Source organism: Pongo abelii, chromosome 8 (assembly GCF_028885655.2).
Source record: "Pongo abelii isolate AG06213 chromosome 8, NHGRI_mPonAbe1-v2.0_pri, whole genome shotgun sequence".
NCBI classification, from domain to species: Eukaryota; Metazoa; Chordata; class Mammalia; order Primates; family Hominidae; genus Pongo; species Pongo abelii.
In genome coordinates this window covers 102980225-102999474 of record NC_071993.2, presented here as the reverse complement: position 1 = coordinate 102999474, position 19250 = coordinate 102980225, and the positions used below count along the sequence as shown (strand labels likewise).

Sequence of the window (19250 nt, the reverse complement as noted above, 5' to 3'; positions counted from 1 at the left end):
TAATTCTTCAACACATTTGAAGTTTCTTGGTTTATAAGTAAATGCATTTTAAAACATTTTTAATTTTTGTGGGCACATAGTACATATATAGATATATGTATATATGTATGTATATATATATATATATATGGGGTACATGAGAAGATATTTTGATATGGGCATGCAATGATGCAATGCATCATAGTCACATCATGGAAAATGGGCTATCCATCCCACCAAGCATTTATCCTTTGTGTTATAAACAATTCAATTATACACTTTTATTTTTAAATGTACAATTAAATTATGATTGAGTATAGTTATCCTGTTGTGCTATCAAATACTAGGTCTTATTCATTCTGTCTGTTTTTTGTATCCATTACCCATTCCCCACCTCCCTCTGAACTCCCACTCCCCTTCCCAGCTTCTGGTAAGCTTCTACTCTCTATCTCCATGAGTTTGATTGTTTTGATTTTTAGATCCCACAAATAAGTGAGAACATGTGATGTTTGTCTTTCTGTGCCTATCTAATTTCACTTAACATAATGACCTTCCAGTTCCATCCATGTTGATGCAAATGACAGGATCTCATCCTTTCTATGGCTGAACAGTACTCCATTGTGTATATCCACCACATTTTCCTTATCTGTTCATCTATTGATGGACACTTAGGTTACTTGCAAATCTTGGCTCTTGTGAACAGTGCTGCAACAAACACGGGAGTGCAGGCATGTCTTCAATATATTGATGTCCTTTCTTTTGGGTATATACCCAGCAGTGGTACTGCTGGATCCTATGGTAGCTCTATTTTTAGTTTTTTGAAGAACCTCTAAACTATTCTTGATAGTGGTTGTACTAATTTACATTCCCACTAACAGTGTACAAAGGTTTCCTTTTCTCCACATCCTCTCCAGCATTTGTTATGTCTGTCTTTTGAATAAAAGTCATTTTAATTAGGGTGAGATGATACCTCATTTAGTTTTGATTTGCATTTCTCTGATGATCAATGATGTTGAGCACCTTTTCATATGCCTGTTTGTCAATTGTATGTCTTCTTTTGAAAAATGTCTATTCAAGTCTTTTGCCCATTTAAAAAATCAGATTATTATATTTTTTTCTTACAGTTGTTTGGGCCCCTTATATATTCTGGTTATTAATCCCTTGTCAGATTGGTAGTTTCCGCATATTTTCTCTCAGTCTTTTCACTTTGTTGATTGCTTCCTTTGCTGTGCTGAAGGTTTTTAACTTGATGTGATCCCATTTGTCCATTTTTTCTTTGGTTGCCTGTGCTTATGGGGTATTACCCAAGAAATTTTTGCTCAGATCAATGTCCTGGAGGCATTCCCCAATGTTTTCTTGTAGCAATTTCATAGTTTGAGGCCTTAAATTAACTCTTTAGTCCAGCTTGATTTGATTTTGCATAAGGTGAGATATGGGGGCCTAGTTTCATTCTTCTGCATATGAATATCCAGTTTTCCCAGCATCATTTATTGAAGAGACTGTATTTTCCCCAATGTATTTTCTTGGTGCCTTTGCTGAAAGTGAGTTCACTTAGGTGTGTGGATTTGTTTCCGGGTTCTCTATTCTGTTCCATTGGTCTATGTTTTAATGCCAGTACCATGCTATTTTGGTTACTAAAGCTCTATAGTATATTTTGAAGTCAGGTAATGTGATTCCTGCAGTTTTGTGTTTTTTTTGCTTAGGATAGCTTTGACTATTCTGGGTCTTTTGTGGTTCCACATAAATTTTAGGATTGTTTTTTCTATTTCTGTGAAGAATGTCATTAGTATTTTAATAGGGATTGCACTGAATCTGTAGATTGCTTTGGGTAGTATGGACATTTTAACAATATTGATTCTTCAGTAAGTGTATTTTAATGCTATAGCATCTATCTTTAAGGATCAAGATAAAACACATTTCAGAAATATTTAAGACTGCTATTATTTAGCAATTAACAACATATATAAAATAAATGTCATTAATGCATTAAATCATATACAAACCCAATAAAATTGTAGTATTCTTTCAAATTCATTATCTCCTTCAGATGAAACAAAGCTTCCTATGCCAAATTCCAGCTTAGGAAGGATTTGTCGCAAAATAAAAGTACACTGTCGATTCCAATGTGTTGGGTGTTTAGGTCGCCATTCCATCACTTTACTCTTCAGAGTCCTTTCGATCCTAAGGTAAGAATCCAAAGGTAATTTTATGACAAGTTATAACTTATTTGGTAAATGTAATAAGAGTTTTGTGACTGTTTTTTTTTTGAGACGAAGTCTCGCTCTTGTCCCCCAGGCTGGAGTGCAATGGCCAGATCTTGGCTCACTGAAACTTCCGCCTCCCGGGTTCAAGCAATTCTCCTGCCTCAGCCTCCCAAGTAGCTGGGATTACAGGCACCTGCCACCACACCTGGCTAACTTTTGTATTTTTAGTAGAGAAGGGGTTTCACCATGTTGGCCAGGCTGTTCTCAAACTCCTGACCTCAGGTGATCCGCCCTCCTTGGCCTCCCAAAGTGCTGGGATTACAGGTGTAAGCCACCGTGCCCAGCCTGTGACTTTTATTCACGTATGAGAATGGTACTTTTTGGCCTTAGGAGGAAACCAGACCTCTATAGCTGGAGGTGTCTGCCACCATTCACATTAATGAAGTTGGGGAGAGGCAGGCTCTTACTTGGCTTGGGAAGACAAGAAGCCTCTTGGGGATAGCCAGCAATTAACTCTCCAAGGCACATCTCTTTTCCAGTTACCCGTGTGTAGGCAGCTGCCTACTGGGTGTGATTTGACAACACCTACCATCCGATTACTGGGTTGACATTCCTACTCTTCAAGACCCTCCCTTGACTTGGACATTTTGTTTCCAAGAAACTGCCCTTATGAAAATCCAGACATCTGGTCTGGGATGATGTTAGCAGGGATGGGATTATTACATAAGTTAATTTAGCAAGCAGAGTTGGGCGGAAACAAGGCATTGGACAGGTAAGTTTGGTGATCAGCTTCCCCCTATTTGAATGTAAGCTCCATAAGGGCAGGCATTTTTACCCATATATATCCAGCCCCTAGAACAGTGCCTGGGGATGAATATGCCAGGGAGGAGAGAGAGGGAACACAGTGTGGGTTGGTTGATGGGGCTCTCCTGAAAAGCCTCTCTGTGCAGGATGATTGTGTGACATTGATTCTCTAACTGCAGTGTATGTTATAGAAGAAGATGCTGGAGGTCTCTTCTTAGCTGAGTTTATAGTGCAACTAAGTAGTTTGGAGTTTGTAGAGGGTCTCAACAGTGGCTATGCATCAGAATCATCTGTAGCGCCTTATCAAAATGTTTCACCTCCAGATATTGATCCAGGGACGCTGACACCTGTATTTTTAAATAGTTCTATAAGCGTTTCTAATAAAAACCAGTTGGGAACCATTTCCCTATTGCATTTCTTCCTTTTTTGTTAAGAACTGGGAAATGAGGAGTAAGAACGACAGGTGGAGGGTTGGGGGAGATGTGTGCTAGTGAGAAAGGGAGTGGTAAAATTGCTTTGGTCATGCTCTGTGTTGCTTGCTTGGTAGTGGCTTCCATGACAGCCTGCTATGTGAGTGTGAGCCACTGGAGGCAGTCAGATCTAGAAGCCCCTGACACACATGGCCTGGGAGCCAGTCCTGCTGCAAAACCTGTGGCCCTTTGGGCTTGACTGACTGACTTCCTCAGGCACTTACGTGTAGGTGCTTGGGAGGCTGGCAGTGTCCAGCTGTGGCAGTACTGCCGTTTCTACTGCCTAACTGGGATGTTTTTACCAGACGTCAAGTCACGGGTCATTTACCTTCATGTCCTTTCAAGAAGTGTTGGCTACTGCATTATTATTACTATAGGCTCAACAGACATCTATGTTGAGAATTTTCCAGTGGTAGCCCACAATGTTTCCAGAGTTAACTTAGTCTGTCCTATCAAAGAATGCCCTGGATGGCAGAGGGGCCACTTTTCCATGGATGTACCAAGAGCCAGGTGGTTCAATGGAACTTTTTTTTTGTTTGTTTGTTTGTTTGTTTTTTGCAAGGCCTCACTCTGTTACCCAGGCTGAAACACAGTGGTATGTTGTGTGATCATACCTCATTGCAGCCTCAAAATCCTGGGCTCAAGCAATCCTCCCCCTCTTAGTCACTGAGATTACAGATATATGCCATCATGCCCAGCTATTTTTTTTTTTTAGTAGAGATGACATCTCCCTATGTTGCCCAGGCTAGTCTCAAACTCCTGGGCTCAAGTGATCCTCCCACCTTGGCTTCCCAGAGAACTGGGATTATAGGTGTGAGCCACTGGGCCAGCTGGAAATATTATAAACTCCTTTTTCATGTTTCTGTTGCTGATCTAGCAGGTATTTTGAATGGGTGGGTCAGAAGATTGAAAGGAAACCCAACAAGAGATTAGGGGAAAACACAGTACCTATTCCTTAGATCTTCTACCATGCTTTTATCAGTTTCAAAATAAATTATTTCTTCAGGCTGAAATAGACAACCAAAAGTTAGAATAGATTCTAGAGACCATGTTTACATGACAGTCACTCCTGGAATGCCAGCTATAATGAGGAGGAAGACAAACCAGGCTTCTGTGGCAAAAACACTCAATTCCATAGGTAACATGCAGACCACAGCATTTTCTTTTATTTTCACACTGCTTCACGAGAATAGGGGATGGGGGATGGGTTTAGAAAGTACATATTTTCATGGGTAAAACAGACCTGATGCCCCAATTCATTTTTCAAACAAGCATTTGACACGCTATGGATGCTACCAAATAATCTTCGGCAGCTGCACTGGTGTCTTCCACTGTGACCTTGGCGAAGTCTTCACCTCTCTGTTCTGAGTCTTTAAGATAGGGATAATAATAGCACCTACTGCTCTAGGGTTTTGTGAAGATTTTAAAATAAAGTAATACATGTAAAGCCTGGCACATATGGAATGCTCAACAAACATCAGATATTATTATTATTCTAACATGGTTGATCATCTTCCTTCTTTGATTATTTGTTTCTTTCAGCTAGAAGAAGCCAGTTCTTTGTGCTTATGTGTATGTATGCACACATGTGCATGCACACACACATACACGCACATACACAGAATCCATTTCAACCTCCCCTGTCTCCAAGCCTTTGCCTGGAACAGTGCTATTCCACGTTTCTTCCAGTTCCCTTCCTGGGCAGGATTTTCTGGGAGGAGAGGACTTCTCAAGTTCCTTGCCAATCCAACCCTCAACTCCTTGCAGGGCTCACATGGACAAGAGTGAGGGGCTAGGTTTAGACAGTTTTTACTTTGGGTATTCCTGAGCTGAGGAAGAGGCAGCTGTAGGGACAGGGACAGATGTTCCCCCCTCGTGAGTGGAATGAGGGTTGTGTAAAAAGGAGGCAACATTTGATAGGCCTCTAGGTTCCTAAGTGTGGCCTCCAGACTGGCAACCTCACATCTGGGAACTTGTTGGAAACACAAATTCTTGGCCCTCACCTGAGATCTACTGAATCAGGAACTCTGGGGGTGAGGCCCAGCAACCTGTGTTTTAACAAGCTCCCCTTCCGCTGGCTCTGATGCCTGCCATGGTGGAGGAGCACTGGATTAGAGATGGTCCCAGGCACAGGGAGGAGCCCCACAGTACAGCATGGTAGGAGACGGGAGATACTGAGGAAGGGAAGGATGACTTTGTGTCATCTTGCAGGAGCGGGCAGCTATCTCACACAGGATAGGTGAATGGAATTCCCTGATTACTGTCACCAACGGCTGTCTGCTCCTCACTGGGCAACTCCTGTGGATTAGTTAGGCCACCTTCAGGCCTGAAAAAGAGACCTGGTTTATGCTGACTTGAGAAGTTTGTGGTGTGTTTATCCTTTCCTTTTCTGGCAAAGGCCTCTTTCTTTCTGGGCACTCATGTCCTTCAAAACTTCAAGGGGATTTCCCTGTTAATACCACTTCTGAGTACCCACATTCTCCTCACACACATTCAAATTTGTGTTCACAATTGTGTGTAATAGTGTTCACTCTAGATAGTGGTTTATTCTGGGATGTATGTGGCAAGGCAGAAGATGGAGGGCCATGAACCCACAGGAAAGAAGTAGAGATACAAGCTAAACACAACTATGAGTTTTATATTTATAGATTCAACTTGGCAGAAGGCTTTAGTTTCAGCCCTAAGTCAGAGTAGCTTTTACAAATACAATTTTGATCACAGCAGCCCTTGCCTTAAAGATGCTGGCTTCTGTCTGCCCTGAGGACAAAGGCCCAAACTCTCACCAGGACTGTCCACTCCAGCATTGGCCAGCCTGGCCTTTCAGCTCCTGGACAGATATCTCCTTGCCACTACAGGTCTTCCCATTCGCTGTTCCTGCTATCTGTCGGGACCATTCTCATTCCTGACTTTTATCTAGGCCAGCTCCTGCTCACCCTTCCTCACTCATGTTTCTCATCACTCTTTCCCAGGAAGCTCCTACAACTCCCCTCCCTCAGGACCTCCTGCTGTGCACTCCCCAAAGCACCATCATATCTTCTGTAACAGCATTCATTACTCTGTACTGCACTTGCTTGTTCCCTTCTGTTTCTTCCTCTAGAATCCAAGTTCCAAGAACACTGAGATATGTCTTTTTTCTTGTAGTATCTACATCTAACGTAACACTGGCTCATAGTGGGAAATCAATAAGTATCACCTGAATGAACAAGGGAATGATTATACATTAAACAAACAAGAGCCTCATCTCAAAATAGATTATTCTTCCCCTAGGAGGCATCAATGCTTTGGTCACAGCTTTGGGATGGGCAAAGCAAGGTATGGGCTGTAGAGGCTTTAAATGTGGCTTGCTCAAGAGAGAGAAGCACATTTCCCCTTCTTTAAAATGACTTTTCAAATAGAAAATATAAAAATACCAATATATGCTTGCATCTGCATGGAGAATGTTAGAAGGATGCACAAGAAACTACCGACAGTGACTTCTTTGAGAGTGGGAAAGATATGTTGAATAAGAAAGAAACCCATCACTTTTTTTTTTTTTCGACAGTCTCACTCTGTTGCCCAGACTGGAGTGCAGTGGTGCAATTTCAGCTCACTGCAACCTCTGCCACCCTGGGCTCAAGTGATTCTCCTGCCTCAGCCTCCTGCGTAACTGGGATTACAGGTGTGCACCACCATATTCAGCTAAATTTTTTTGTATTTTCAGTAGAGACGGGATTTCTTCATGTTGGCCAGGCTGGTCTCGAACTCCAGACCTCAAGTTATCCACCTGCCTCAGCCTCCAAAAGTGCTGGGATTACAGGCGTGAGCCACCACACCCAGCCAGAAATCCATCACTTTATACACTTGGGCCCTCTTTGATTTCTTCCCCCACAGCCACCATGCATTCTTTTTGATAGTGTGAATCGCCTTGAATCTATACAGGCAAACATAGAGAATAATGTAATGAACATCCACCTAGCATACCTACCACCTAGCTACATCTGATCTTTGCATTCTTCCATATTTGTTTTAGACTTTTAAAAAATAAGTAAGATACTACAGACAGACTTGAAGTACTCTGTATACTGCTCCTTGATCTCATTCCTTTTTTTCTCTCCCCAAAAGTAACCTCTAATCTGAATTTGGTATTTATCATTCCCATGAATGCTTTTCTACATCACCACATATCTATGTATACATAAACAATATACAGCTTTCAAGCTCCACATACATGGTTTTGTACTATATGTGTCATTTCATGTCTTTTTATTTTGCTCAGCATTACATTTTTTATATTCTTTCATGTAGATATGCATGACTCTTGGCCAGTGATTCTCAACCTTGGCTGCACATTGGCATCAGCTGGGGAGCCTTCAAAGCTCCTGGCATGTGGGTTCCACCCTCAGAGATTGTAATGTAATGCACTGACAGTCAAATTGGGAACAACTGTAAATTGGCTCAGTTCATTCATCTTTTACTGCTGTACAGAAGATTTCATTGTATGAGTACTTCACAACTCATGTACTGATTTCTAGTTGATGAACTGTTTCAAATTTTTGTTATTTCAAGCAATTCTCTAATGAACGTTGTTGTACTTGTCTCCCTGTGAATGTTCCTCTGGGGTATATACTGAGAGGTTTGAATTGGCAGATCAAAGGTTGAGCATCTTCACCTTTACCAGGTATTATCAACATGTTTTCCAAAGCATTTACAGAAATGTATGCTCCCACCACTTCTCTGCCTCTTTGCCAACACTTAGTATGATCACACATTTTTTTTGCCAATTTTATGCATGTGAAATAATTTTATTGTTTTAGTTGTTTATCTTAGAGAAAAGGTTTTGCAGTAGGTTCCTAGGCTGGAGTGCAGTGGTGCGATCATAGCTCACTGTAACCTCAACCTCCTGGGCTCAAACAGTCCTCTCACCTAAGTGTCCTGAGTAGCTGAGACTACACTTGCACATCATCACCATGCCCGGGTAATTCTTTTGTTTTTATTTTTAGAGACAGGGTCTTGCTATGCTGCCCAGGCTGGCCTCGAACTCCTGGCCTCAAGTGATCCTCATGGCTTGACCGCCCCAAGTATTGGGATTACAGGCATAAGCCACCATGTCCAGCAATGGTTTTATTGTTTTAAATTGTATTTCCTTGATTATGAGTGAGGTTTAGCATGTAAGTTACTGCTTCTATGAATTGTCTTTTGCCTAATTTTTCTATTGTTCTTTTGCTCTCTCTTATCCTTTCTCTCTCTCTCCCTCCCTTCCTCCGGGCTCCTGTCTCCTCATTTGTGGACTTTGCAATTGCCAACACCCTGCCACAGCTTGGCCCTCAATCCAGAAACAGCTGTTGACATGGTATTTCTAGTGCCTTCCCAAAGTAATACTGAGTACATCACAGATCCATTAGCCAAGCCATGTAGTGATTGAGTTACTTCTTGGTCTCCTGTCCCCTGAGCCCCAGACAGTGAGTCTACAGCTTTCCTGCCCATCTCCTTTCAGAAATAGGGAAGTAAAGTAGCCCCACCACAGTCCCTGTCTTTAAAAAGTGATGCTTGCTCTGGTTCTCTGGCTTTCATGAAGCATTTTCAGATCTTGCTGCCATCCCTGCTCCAGCCTACTCACTGCTAGTGTTTCTGTCCTGTTTCTATTCCATGAGACAACTATCATGGTTGGGAGTCCAGAAAGCTTTTTGTTTGTCAATTTTTCTACTTGATCCTTACCATAGATATGGCGCAGGAGGGCTAGGTCAGAGTAAGAACTTACTACACATCTTGAACATTATATGTTATGTTTTATGATGAAAAAATTTTAAATTCTATTTTAGCATCTAAATTTGCATTAGAGATGTCACTTTCTTCTCAATTTATTTTTTCTGCAAGTAGGGGAAAGAGCCTGTGAGCTGGATGGCAGAGAAAACTAGTTTTTTAATTAATATTGCCAAATATTTCAGTAACCAACCAACTATAAAACATAATAAGAGCTGTCACAATTAGTAAAAATTAGAAGCAATGGTAACTCTCATACAGACACCCCTGGGAAAATATGACTTACCTGTATGCTTTTTATTTTTGTTCCTTGAACATTTTTTGGAAGCAACTGCTTCCAGAAACTTTCCTTTGAATAGTCAAAAAATACAGCCATTGGTGTATTATTTTGTTGAATATTAAACCAGACCTATGAAAACATTAACATAACATTAGTGTAGGTCCATAGGAACACAAGGCCCACTGTTGGTAAGGAAGGAGCAAAATTTTACAGTCTTACTACTCAATGAAGTGGCAGAATCCCAGCGGGGTTCTGAGGCAGGAGATAAAGAGATTCTAGGGTTTCATGGTCATTAGACTACCTCAATGGTTCTCATCCTTGAAGGCACTACACAATCACCTGGAGGAGCTTTAGGGATAAAAGATTGCCCCAGCCCCATGCCCTAGGTAATCTGATAGACTATCTATATTTAAAGTTCCCCAGGTGATTCTAGCGTGTAGCCAGGGTGCCTCTTGAGGAGATAACTCAAGATTTTTTTTCCCCATATACTTACATTTCTATCATCAAACAAACAATCTACACTTTTTAAGGGACAAAACGGGTCAAACTGCTTATAACATTGGCCAGTTGATGGATTCCAAAGCAAATATTCATTAGTTTCTTGAGTTACTACATAAGCCACATGCCCCTGTATGAGAAAAAAGAAAGTAATTTTTGGTGGATTTAAATAATTTCTGTATATGGAAATTATACGTGATGATTCTGATTTCTAAAGCCTTTTTTAGTGGAGTGTGGTGGCTTATGCCTGTAATCCTGGCTCTTTGGGAGGCTGAGGTGGGAGGATCACTTGAGCCCAGGAGTTTGAGACCAGCCTGGGCAACATAAGGAAACCCTGTATCTATCACACAAAAAAAAAATTTTTTAATTTGCTGGGCACAGCGGCACACACACCTGTAGTCCCAGCTACTTGGGAGGCTAAGGTGGGAGGATCACTTGAGCCTGAGAAGTTGAGGCTGCAATGAGCTGTGATAATGCCACTGCCCTATAACTTGGGTGACAGAGTAAGATCCTGTCTCAATAACAAACAAACAACAAAAATAAAAGCCTTTTTGAGGGCTTTTACATTTTCTTTGAAATGAAAAAAAAAAAAAAAACCAAAGCTCCAGAAATCCTCAGCCCCAGGTTAGCATGAGGATTCAGATGAAAGAACTTGTGAGCCAGTGCTGTCATGTATGGTCCTGCAGAGTGTGCCCTGATGGCAACACAGCTGTTGTTTTAACAAATCAGTGCATTACAACGATTTCCCAACAGATAGTACTGCAGTGTTTTGAGGTAGGGCACTTTTGTCTAATTCATACAAGATGCTATATGGACTATCCCTGCTTTGGTTAGAATATATTTGGAGACTGAGGGTGAACACCAGGCAGAGATAGGAAATGGAAATTGGCTTAAGGCTCTGACAAAACCAAGTAAAGTTAAAAAGCCATTAAATTAAATTTGGGAACAAGATTTGCAATTAGAAGCTAAAGGGAACTATGCAGGAAACCAGTCTGAGGAATAAAAAGTAGTTATTATGTTGTTGTTATTTTACTCTGAAAGATAAGACCTTTTGTAGTGTAAGCCTATCCTACCAAAGAATAAAAATTTTTAGGTAATAATAATAATGAGACTATTTAATTTATTGAGTATTTATATGCATCAGATATTATGCTAAGAATTAACACTAACTTTGTCACTTTCATTCACTCCAAATTCTGGGAGGAAGGGTTGATTATTATGCCCATCTTTCATATAAAGAATCAGAGGTTAAGAGGCTTATCAAAAGAGCCCATGAGTGGCATTACTCCTGTTTCATGAGAAGGTAACTGAGGCTCAGAGAAGTAAACAAGGCTGAGATCATACAGTTAGTGGCATTGCTGGGTTTTTTGTCTGTGTGTGTGACAGGGTCTTGCTCTGTTGCCCAGGTTGGAGTGCAGTGGTGCCATTATAGCTCACTGCAGCCTCGACCTCCCAGGCTCAAGCGATCTTCCCTCCTCAGTCTCCTAAGTATGTGGGACCACAGGTATGTGTTACTATGCCTGGCTTATTTATTTATTTATTTATTTATTTATTTATTTAATTTATAGAGGTGGGGTCTCCCTGTGTTATCCAGGCTGATCTTGAACTCCTGAGCTCAAGCAATCCTCTCTCCTCAGCCTCCCAAAGTGCTGGGATCATAGGCATGAGCCACCATGCTCAGTAATTGCTGCATTTTAAACCTGTGTCTGACTGTCCCCCAAACCCATATACTTAAAACTACACTGTGCAGCCTGCTGTCCTCGACTTCACAGCCCTTGCTGTTGGTCTCTGTGCTCATCATCTTTATAGTAAAGAGGAGGCTTTACCTTAACCACATGGCTGAGGTGAAACTGTGCAGGGCTACCTCCTGCAGTGTTGGTCCACAAGTACTAACACAAATAGTTGCCAAAATATTGTTGACTGTTTACTGCCATCTAGTGGCACTTACAACTACGGCAGGAGATCATATAGAGGGAATGAACTTCTATTATTAGTTAACAAGCTTGGCAATGAAATAGTAAATGAAGCCGAGAGAATACAGGGAAATAAATCATCATGACAAAAACCATAAGGCAAGACTGTAAATACTGGCACTTAGCAAGATACTCATGGTAGGGCTAGAAACAGTTCAGAAATAATAGCTTTCTGGTGGTACAAATGTAGAAGAAGCATATAAATTAAGATGTAAACATTTCAGATAGGGAAACATTAATTCCTGGCTCACTTCTTATAAGATTAAAACCTCAGCAATGGAGCATGAGGAGAAGTATTTTTTTTACAGATCTTAAAATACACTTATTAGAAACATATGATGGGCCAGGCACGGTGGCTCATGCCTGTAATCCCAGCACTTTGGGAGACCAAGGCGGGTGTATCACCTGAGGTCAGGAGTCAAGACCAGCCTGGCCAACATGATGAAACCCCATCTCTACTAAAAATACAAAAAATTAGCCGGGCGTGGTGGGCACCTGTAATCCCAGCTACTCGGGAGGTTGAGGCAGAAAAATCACTAGAACCCGGGAGGCAGAGGTTGCAGTGAGGCGAGATCACACCATTGCCCTCCAGCCTGGGCAGCAAGAGCAAAACTCCATCTCAAAAAACAAAAATAAAAACAAAAACCATATAATGATTGTGGTGGTAAGGATGGATAACAGCTGCCACAACTACACTATAACTATTACTACAGTACCACCACCATCACCACCACCTTTATTGAGTCTAGGTGCTGCTCTCAGTCCCTTAATATGTACTAAGTAATTTAATACTCCCAGTAACTCTATGATGTAGCACTATTTTTAGTACTCTTTTACAAGGGAGAAAAGCAAAAGGAAATCACTCTTTACATTGTAGAAATTTTGATGAACCAACATTATCCTCTTAACTAATCATTGCTTGCCCATGAAATTCCAAATTAGTTTGTGAAGAGATGGAAACCTGGGTTTGAAGTCTTCTAAACTTGCAGCTGAAATCTGATTTCCTTTTGCTTACATTATTTCAATATGAACTCCAGCACTTACTTCTAACACTGAGGTTCCCAAGAGGACCAGTGCCTTCTTTCCAAAATACAGAAAGAAATTACAGAGAAGGATGGCATGCTCCTCCTTATTTCCAATAGCGAAACTGATGCAGCGCTAAGACAAAACAAAAGCAATAGGAACAAAAAAAGAAAAGAGTGGGAAAGTTGAGTAATGCAAGCATCCAACTGATACGGAGCACCTATATTCACTCCAGTTCCAAACCATTTATTTTTACCAAGTTGCTAAGTTGACAGCAGAGCAGACAGCTCCAGCTTTGCTAGGGCATTAGAGGAAGAGAACATTGACTTGGAGCATTGGGGCCACATTTATCATAGCACACTTAATGTAGATATTGTATAGAGTGACCAGACAATTTATACCCAAAATGGGATGTTTTTGTTTAGGACAAATATTAAAGTGCCCTGGGCAAGCAGGGACATATGGACTGGTATTTCAAGGAACCTTATCTGATAGGGAATCATATAGTATTTGTAGGAAGTGATCCTTTATGCTGTGGAGCTACATTCTGTCCTGTACCAATGTAGTACTGTCAACTCAAAGAAAGGAAGAAATCTGAGTTGGATGTTAATCAGGAAAAGTGACTGAAACGTCTTCAACTCAAAGAGCTGAACAGCTGAGCAGGGTGTAATAGATCAAATAGAGAGTGCCCAGTAAAGCACAGCAATATAGCAGGGGAGAAAAAGTATAGCAGAAGTAGCCAACTGGTGGTCTATGACCTAGTTCTAGTCTACAGGTGTGTTTTGTTTGGCTCCCAGAATGTCAAAAAAAGAGAGAACATTTTCTTAGAAAACTCTAGATTTCTGGATTTTGTTGGAAAAAAAAAAAAAAAAAAAACTCTAGCAAAGACTTGGGTCCAAATGTTCAGATGGCAACAATCTGTTGCTGACTAGTGGCTACACCATTTAAATGAGGCATATGGCCAGGCGCGGTGGCTCATGCTTGTAATCCCAGCACTTTGGGAGGCTAAGGTGGCCAGATCACAAGGTCAGGAGATTGAGACCATCCTGGCCAACATGGTGAAACCCCATCTCTGCTAAAATACAAAAAAAAAAAAAAAGAAAAGAAAAAAAAATTAGCTGGGCCTGGTGGTGCGTGCCTGTAATTCCAGCTACTCAGGAGGCTGAGGCAGAATTGCTTGAACCAGGGAGTTAGAGGTTGCAGTAAGTCGAGATCGTGCCACTGCACTCCAGCCTGGCGACAGAGCGAGACTCCATTTAAAAAAAAAAATGATGTGACATGCACTCTCCAGTTCAATACAGTCCCTGAGAAGGGGCTGTGGGGGCCAGGGAGGTGGGGGTAAGAGGTGGGGAGCTAGAGAGCTCATGGCAATGACTATTTACCAATCAGTATGGAAGCATTGCAATGTTTTAACAACTGATATGGCCCTATCAGTGTGCATTGGCTGAACCTGATGGTGAAGGATGGGGGTTAGGGAGGATAGTTAAGGAGGCCCTTCTGAAAGAACAGTGTGAACAGGTGAGCTAAGGGCAGAATAACAATAGTCTTCATTGTCAGGCCAAGGAGGTTCTGGATTTTATAAGAGGAGTAGGGAGAGGATGACAGTAGGGAACTAAGTTTTCTTGAGGTCCAGATACTTTGCATGTTACTACATTTAGTCTTGTTAAAACTCCTGTATGACATAGATAAGGAAATTGAGGTCCAAAGAGGTTAACTTATCTTAGGTCACACATCTATTAAGTCTTTGAACTAGGATTTGAACCAAGGTTGTTTGTTTGTTTTACTCCAAAGACTGTGTGTTAGGTGAGAGAAAATAATTCTTTTCTTGTGAAACTGAATCAGTCATACACTCATGGTTTATGACACAAACATGATTTAAGCTGAAATGGAAGAAATACTCTAAATACTCTACTTAGGGTTGCCAGACTTGAAAAGAACTTATAGGATGCCCAGTTAGATTTGAATTTCAGATGAACAACAAATAATTTATTACTAAAAGTTTGTCCTGAATATTGCATGGGGCCTGTATTTTATTTGGCAATCAGACCAAAGAGGACTTTAATCTAAGTGCTAGAGAAGAGCACTGTTCTACGAGCTCTTCACTCAGATGGGGGTGACGGGGGAAAGCTTTTGGGAAGTGACAGCGCTTGCATGAGACTTCAGGGTCTGACCAACTCCATAGTGACAAGTCATACTGCTCTCTGGAGAATGGCATAATATTATACTCCTGGAATTCCCATTGAGTCAAAATATTCATGAGCTACCACTTAGAATGTTGAAAATATTTTTGGTATTCATGAATTATTTCCATAGATTGTTAAGGAGCTGAAGATGATGTATAAAATTATCAAACACTTTTAAATTTCACAAGGCAAAGTAATACATAAACACATAATATTTTTAAAAGGTTTCCTTAAAAGAAATACTATACATTTTAATTATAAAATGTAATTTATTACCTCTGATGTCATCCATATATCAGAACCATCATTTTCATCCGGTGTATTAGGCATAAAAGGAATCAAAGATACAAATCGAGCAATGAGGTCCTAGAATAATATTCACATTTATTGAGTGTGTGCTGTATGTCCATCGCTTAGCACAATGCTTTACGTGCACTGTCTCATTTAGCATATAATCTAAGCCTATAAAAGTAGACACTATTATTATTCTGGTATTACAGAAGAGGAAATAAGCTTGGAGTAATAAAATATCTTGCCCTGGGTTCCATGGCTAATACAATATGTGAAGTCTCTGGGAAACTGAGCCCAAGTTGGACTGACTGCACAGGGTACATGTAACCATTATGTTTTATTTATATTTATTTATTTAGTAATTATTTATTTAATAATTTATTACTAAAATTTTAAATATTACAATAATATGTTTCCACATTAAACATGTACTTTAAAGTACAACTGTTAAAAAATTTTAAGATATTGAAGAATAGCAAAGGTTTTTTTTTGGTTCAAAATCTATCACAATTATTTTTGTGAATATAACTTTATTATAAGCTGCTGCAGCAGGGAGATATTAGGGTAGTACAATGTGCTTTCTCAAACAATAGAAGTTATACTATGGATTTTTCCCCTATAGTGCTGGAGACAAAGACTCAGACTAATCTAGGAAAGGAGAAAGGGGTGCAAATAAACAATGTGTTAACAGAGAAAGTTCATGAACATTTTAACTGATGTTCAATAGCTGCCATTTATGTGCCATTATGACCCTCCGGTGACTTCATGCAATTAATAAACAAGACTCACAATCCTTGACAAGCAAAGGAGTTTGGATTTGTACATAGTTTTTAAAAGATAAAGATAGTCTTTGAAATAGATCTGAGAGCACTATTACCTCCTTGGAATATTGGGTATCAGGACACACAGGCAGGAAGAAACCCATGATGGAAAAGCAGTGTAGCAATAGGCAATCTAAATTAGAACTTTTGATTTTAGCTTAAAGAGTCCAGCTAAGGGAGCTTTATGACTCATAAACAGTACAAATATTTTGAGGACAGACAACTCACTAGATTGAACCCAAATACACAAAAGGTAAAAGTGATTCTTCACAGATGCCCTTTAATCACAATGAAGATGTTAAAAATAATTATAACTTACAAATGTTGCATTAGAATTGTGAAGAAATATATCCAGAAGTTGCTGAGGTGGATTTAATGCCTTGATATATCTTGTGACTAAGAACTGTATCCCTTCATCATTAAAAACAGTAGTTATGATTCTTCGGTTGGGAAACATTGCCTTACAATTCTTTTTAAAAATCTGTGCTCTCTGCAAGACCTCTGTTTGATCTAAAAACTACAATAAAATTTAAAGTATTTCAGCATTGTACTATATTGTTCTCACAGGAAAATATCAAGAACCAATGTTTATTTTTGCCATCTTTGAAATTATTATTACTGGTTTTTAAAATAGTTTATACTTCTTTGATGGTATATATAAAAGAAATTCAGTGTAAAACCTACCTTATCTAGTGTTGGATTACAGGTGACATATGATATTTGAGGTTCAATGGTAGCAAAAATATTTAAGAATGTACATTCTTTTAAATTCTGCTCATTGGAATCTTCTTTAGGAAATACATAAGTATTACTCCAAGTATACCCAAGCAAAACTGGTGGAATAGTTACTTGAAATGTTCCACTAATCTGAAAGAGTATATCAGTATAATGGATTATGCATGATGAAAATAAACATCAGTCAAATATTAAGGCCCAGCAGAGTCCACTCCATCACAGAAAGCTTGCTTGCTTGTGTGAATGGGCTTCTACTCATTTGTACTTGCCCAAGAATGAGCAGGTTCTCTGTGGTGATGTGTTCATAGGCACCCTTGACACCTTGTGTCCCTGCCTAATATGTACTATGTAGAGAGGGTAGGAGTAAGAAAGGAATGAAACAAAGAAGCAAGTTACGATACCAGTGATAAAGCTCTTAGAAAATCTAATGCCGGCTCAGAGAAGAAGCTAAAAGATCATGTTACATTTTGTATTGGTTCCAGAAAGAGAAAATATGTAACAGCAAGAAAGACAACCCTGAGGTCCATAGTAGGAGAAAGGTGTGTGTGTGTGTGTGTGTGTGTATGTGTGTGTGCGTGTAAGAGGTAAATAATAATAATAATAAATATTAGCTGGGAGTGGTGGTGCACACCTGTGGTCCCAGCTACTTAGGAGGCTGAGGTGGGAGGATCACTTGGGCTTGGGAGGCTGAGGCTGCAATAAGCCATGATTGTCCCACTGCATTCCAGCCTGGGCAACACAGTGAGAGCTGTCTCAAAAAAAAACGCATGATAGCTAATAGTTACTGAGTGCTTACTAATGTGCAAGACCCTGTAAAGTGCTTGATATAGATCGTATCACTCAATGGAGTAGACACTGCCCTTATCTCCATTTCACAAATAAGGAAACTGAGGGTCAGAGAATTGAAGTATTTGTGCAAGATCACAAAAGTAATGAGTAGTGGAGCCAGGATTACAACCCAGATGTGTCCACCTTTGAAGCCCACACTCTTACCTACCACTGTATCCTGCAGTCTGGCCTGAGACTGAGCAGTGTCCACAGGGACTTAAAAACGTAGGAAGCCCTGTAGCTGTACCTCCAACAATGTCTATTCCTATTTCCGGTCTTTGCAGCACGTGCCGTCATGACTTCATGTGATTGCACATTGTGTAGGCACCTCTACTCTCCTACCTGATATTCGTTCTTTCCCACTTCCTTACCAATAGCTTTAGTTGGTAACATGACAGCCAGGTAGTGGGAACAGAAAGTTCATTAACACTTTAATTGGTATACAATGGCAGCCATTTATGTACTACTATGACACTGTACAGTGGTGACTTCGTGCAATTAATAAACAAGGCTCACAATCCTTGACAAGCAAAGGAGCTAGGATTTGTATATATTTTTTAAATGATTGTCTCTGAAATAAATCTGAGAGCACTGTTACCTCTTTGGAAATTGGGTGTCAGGACACATAGGCAGGAAGAAACCCATGATGGAGAAGCAGGGTAGCAAAAGGCAATCTAAATTAAGCCCTTATTTGCTTGACCAATTTGTCAAGCCCTTATTTTCTTGACAAATTCATCTTTAAGGACTTAATTCAAAAGTTATCGCCTATGTTAAGTTTTCTTTGATCTTTGATTCTCCTCCTTAGTCTCCTCTTATCTACCAAACTCTCTGAACCACTCCCCCGGCATTTCCACTTGCAACCCAGGAATAGTAAAGTACTCCCTACTGTATGTTCCCATGTACCTATCTCATACCTCTATTAAAGCACTACAGCATTATCACATTGTACTGAAATGTTAGTTTTATTCCATAGACAGTGAACTTATTGAGGTAGAAAATTCATTTCTGAATTTTCACATTTCCAGTGTATGGCATGGCGTCAGAGATGTCAAGTGCCTCACCTACCATCACTTAGTGAAGAAGTAACAGTGGAGTCTGGGCTGGGGCTTTTCTACTTTGCTAGTCATGTAGGCATTTTCCTGCTACATAATAACCCAACAGCAGAGCCCTCTGAGGGTCTCACAGAGACTTGGTGCAAATCATAGGTCTTACCATTGTCAATAAACAGTGTTGACAAGCTGAAACTCCTGGTACCCATGATTACAAAGAAACACCATTAATCAGAATGTTTCATGAATCTGATCTTATAGAACTCTTCTATGCAAATATAAATGTTGTTTTAAGACCTAAGACTAGTTTTCCTATTCTTTGTTGGTAAACACTCCCAAGATACTATCCTATTCTTTGTTAGTGAACACTCTA

The 19250-nt window shown here is 40.2% G+C and overlaps 1 protein-coding gene across 1 annotated transcript in view; it reads right to left on the bottom strand.

Annotated features, from left to right (window-relative positions):
- The window catches only part of CC2D2B (coiled-coil and C2 domain containing 2B), a 138137-nt gene that overhangs the window by 5447 nt on the left and 113440 nt on the right, over window positions 1–19250 (bottom strand). Inside the window, 8 exon segments of the mRNA XM_063727676.1 lie at window positions 1983–2160; window positions 4406–4464; window positions 9483–9605; window positions 9970–10104; window positions 12992–13105; window positions 15430–15519; window positions 16585–16782; window positions 16950–17132. Coding sequence (XP_063583746.1) covers window positions 1983–2160; window positions 4406–4464; window positions 9483–9605; window positions 9970–10104; window positions 12992–13105; window positions 15430–15519; window positions 16585–16782; window positions 16950–17132 — 1080 coding nt within the window.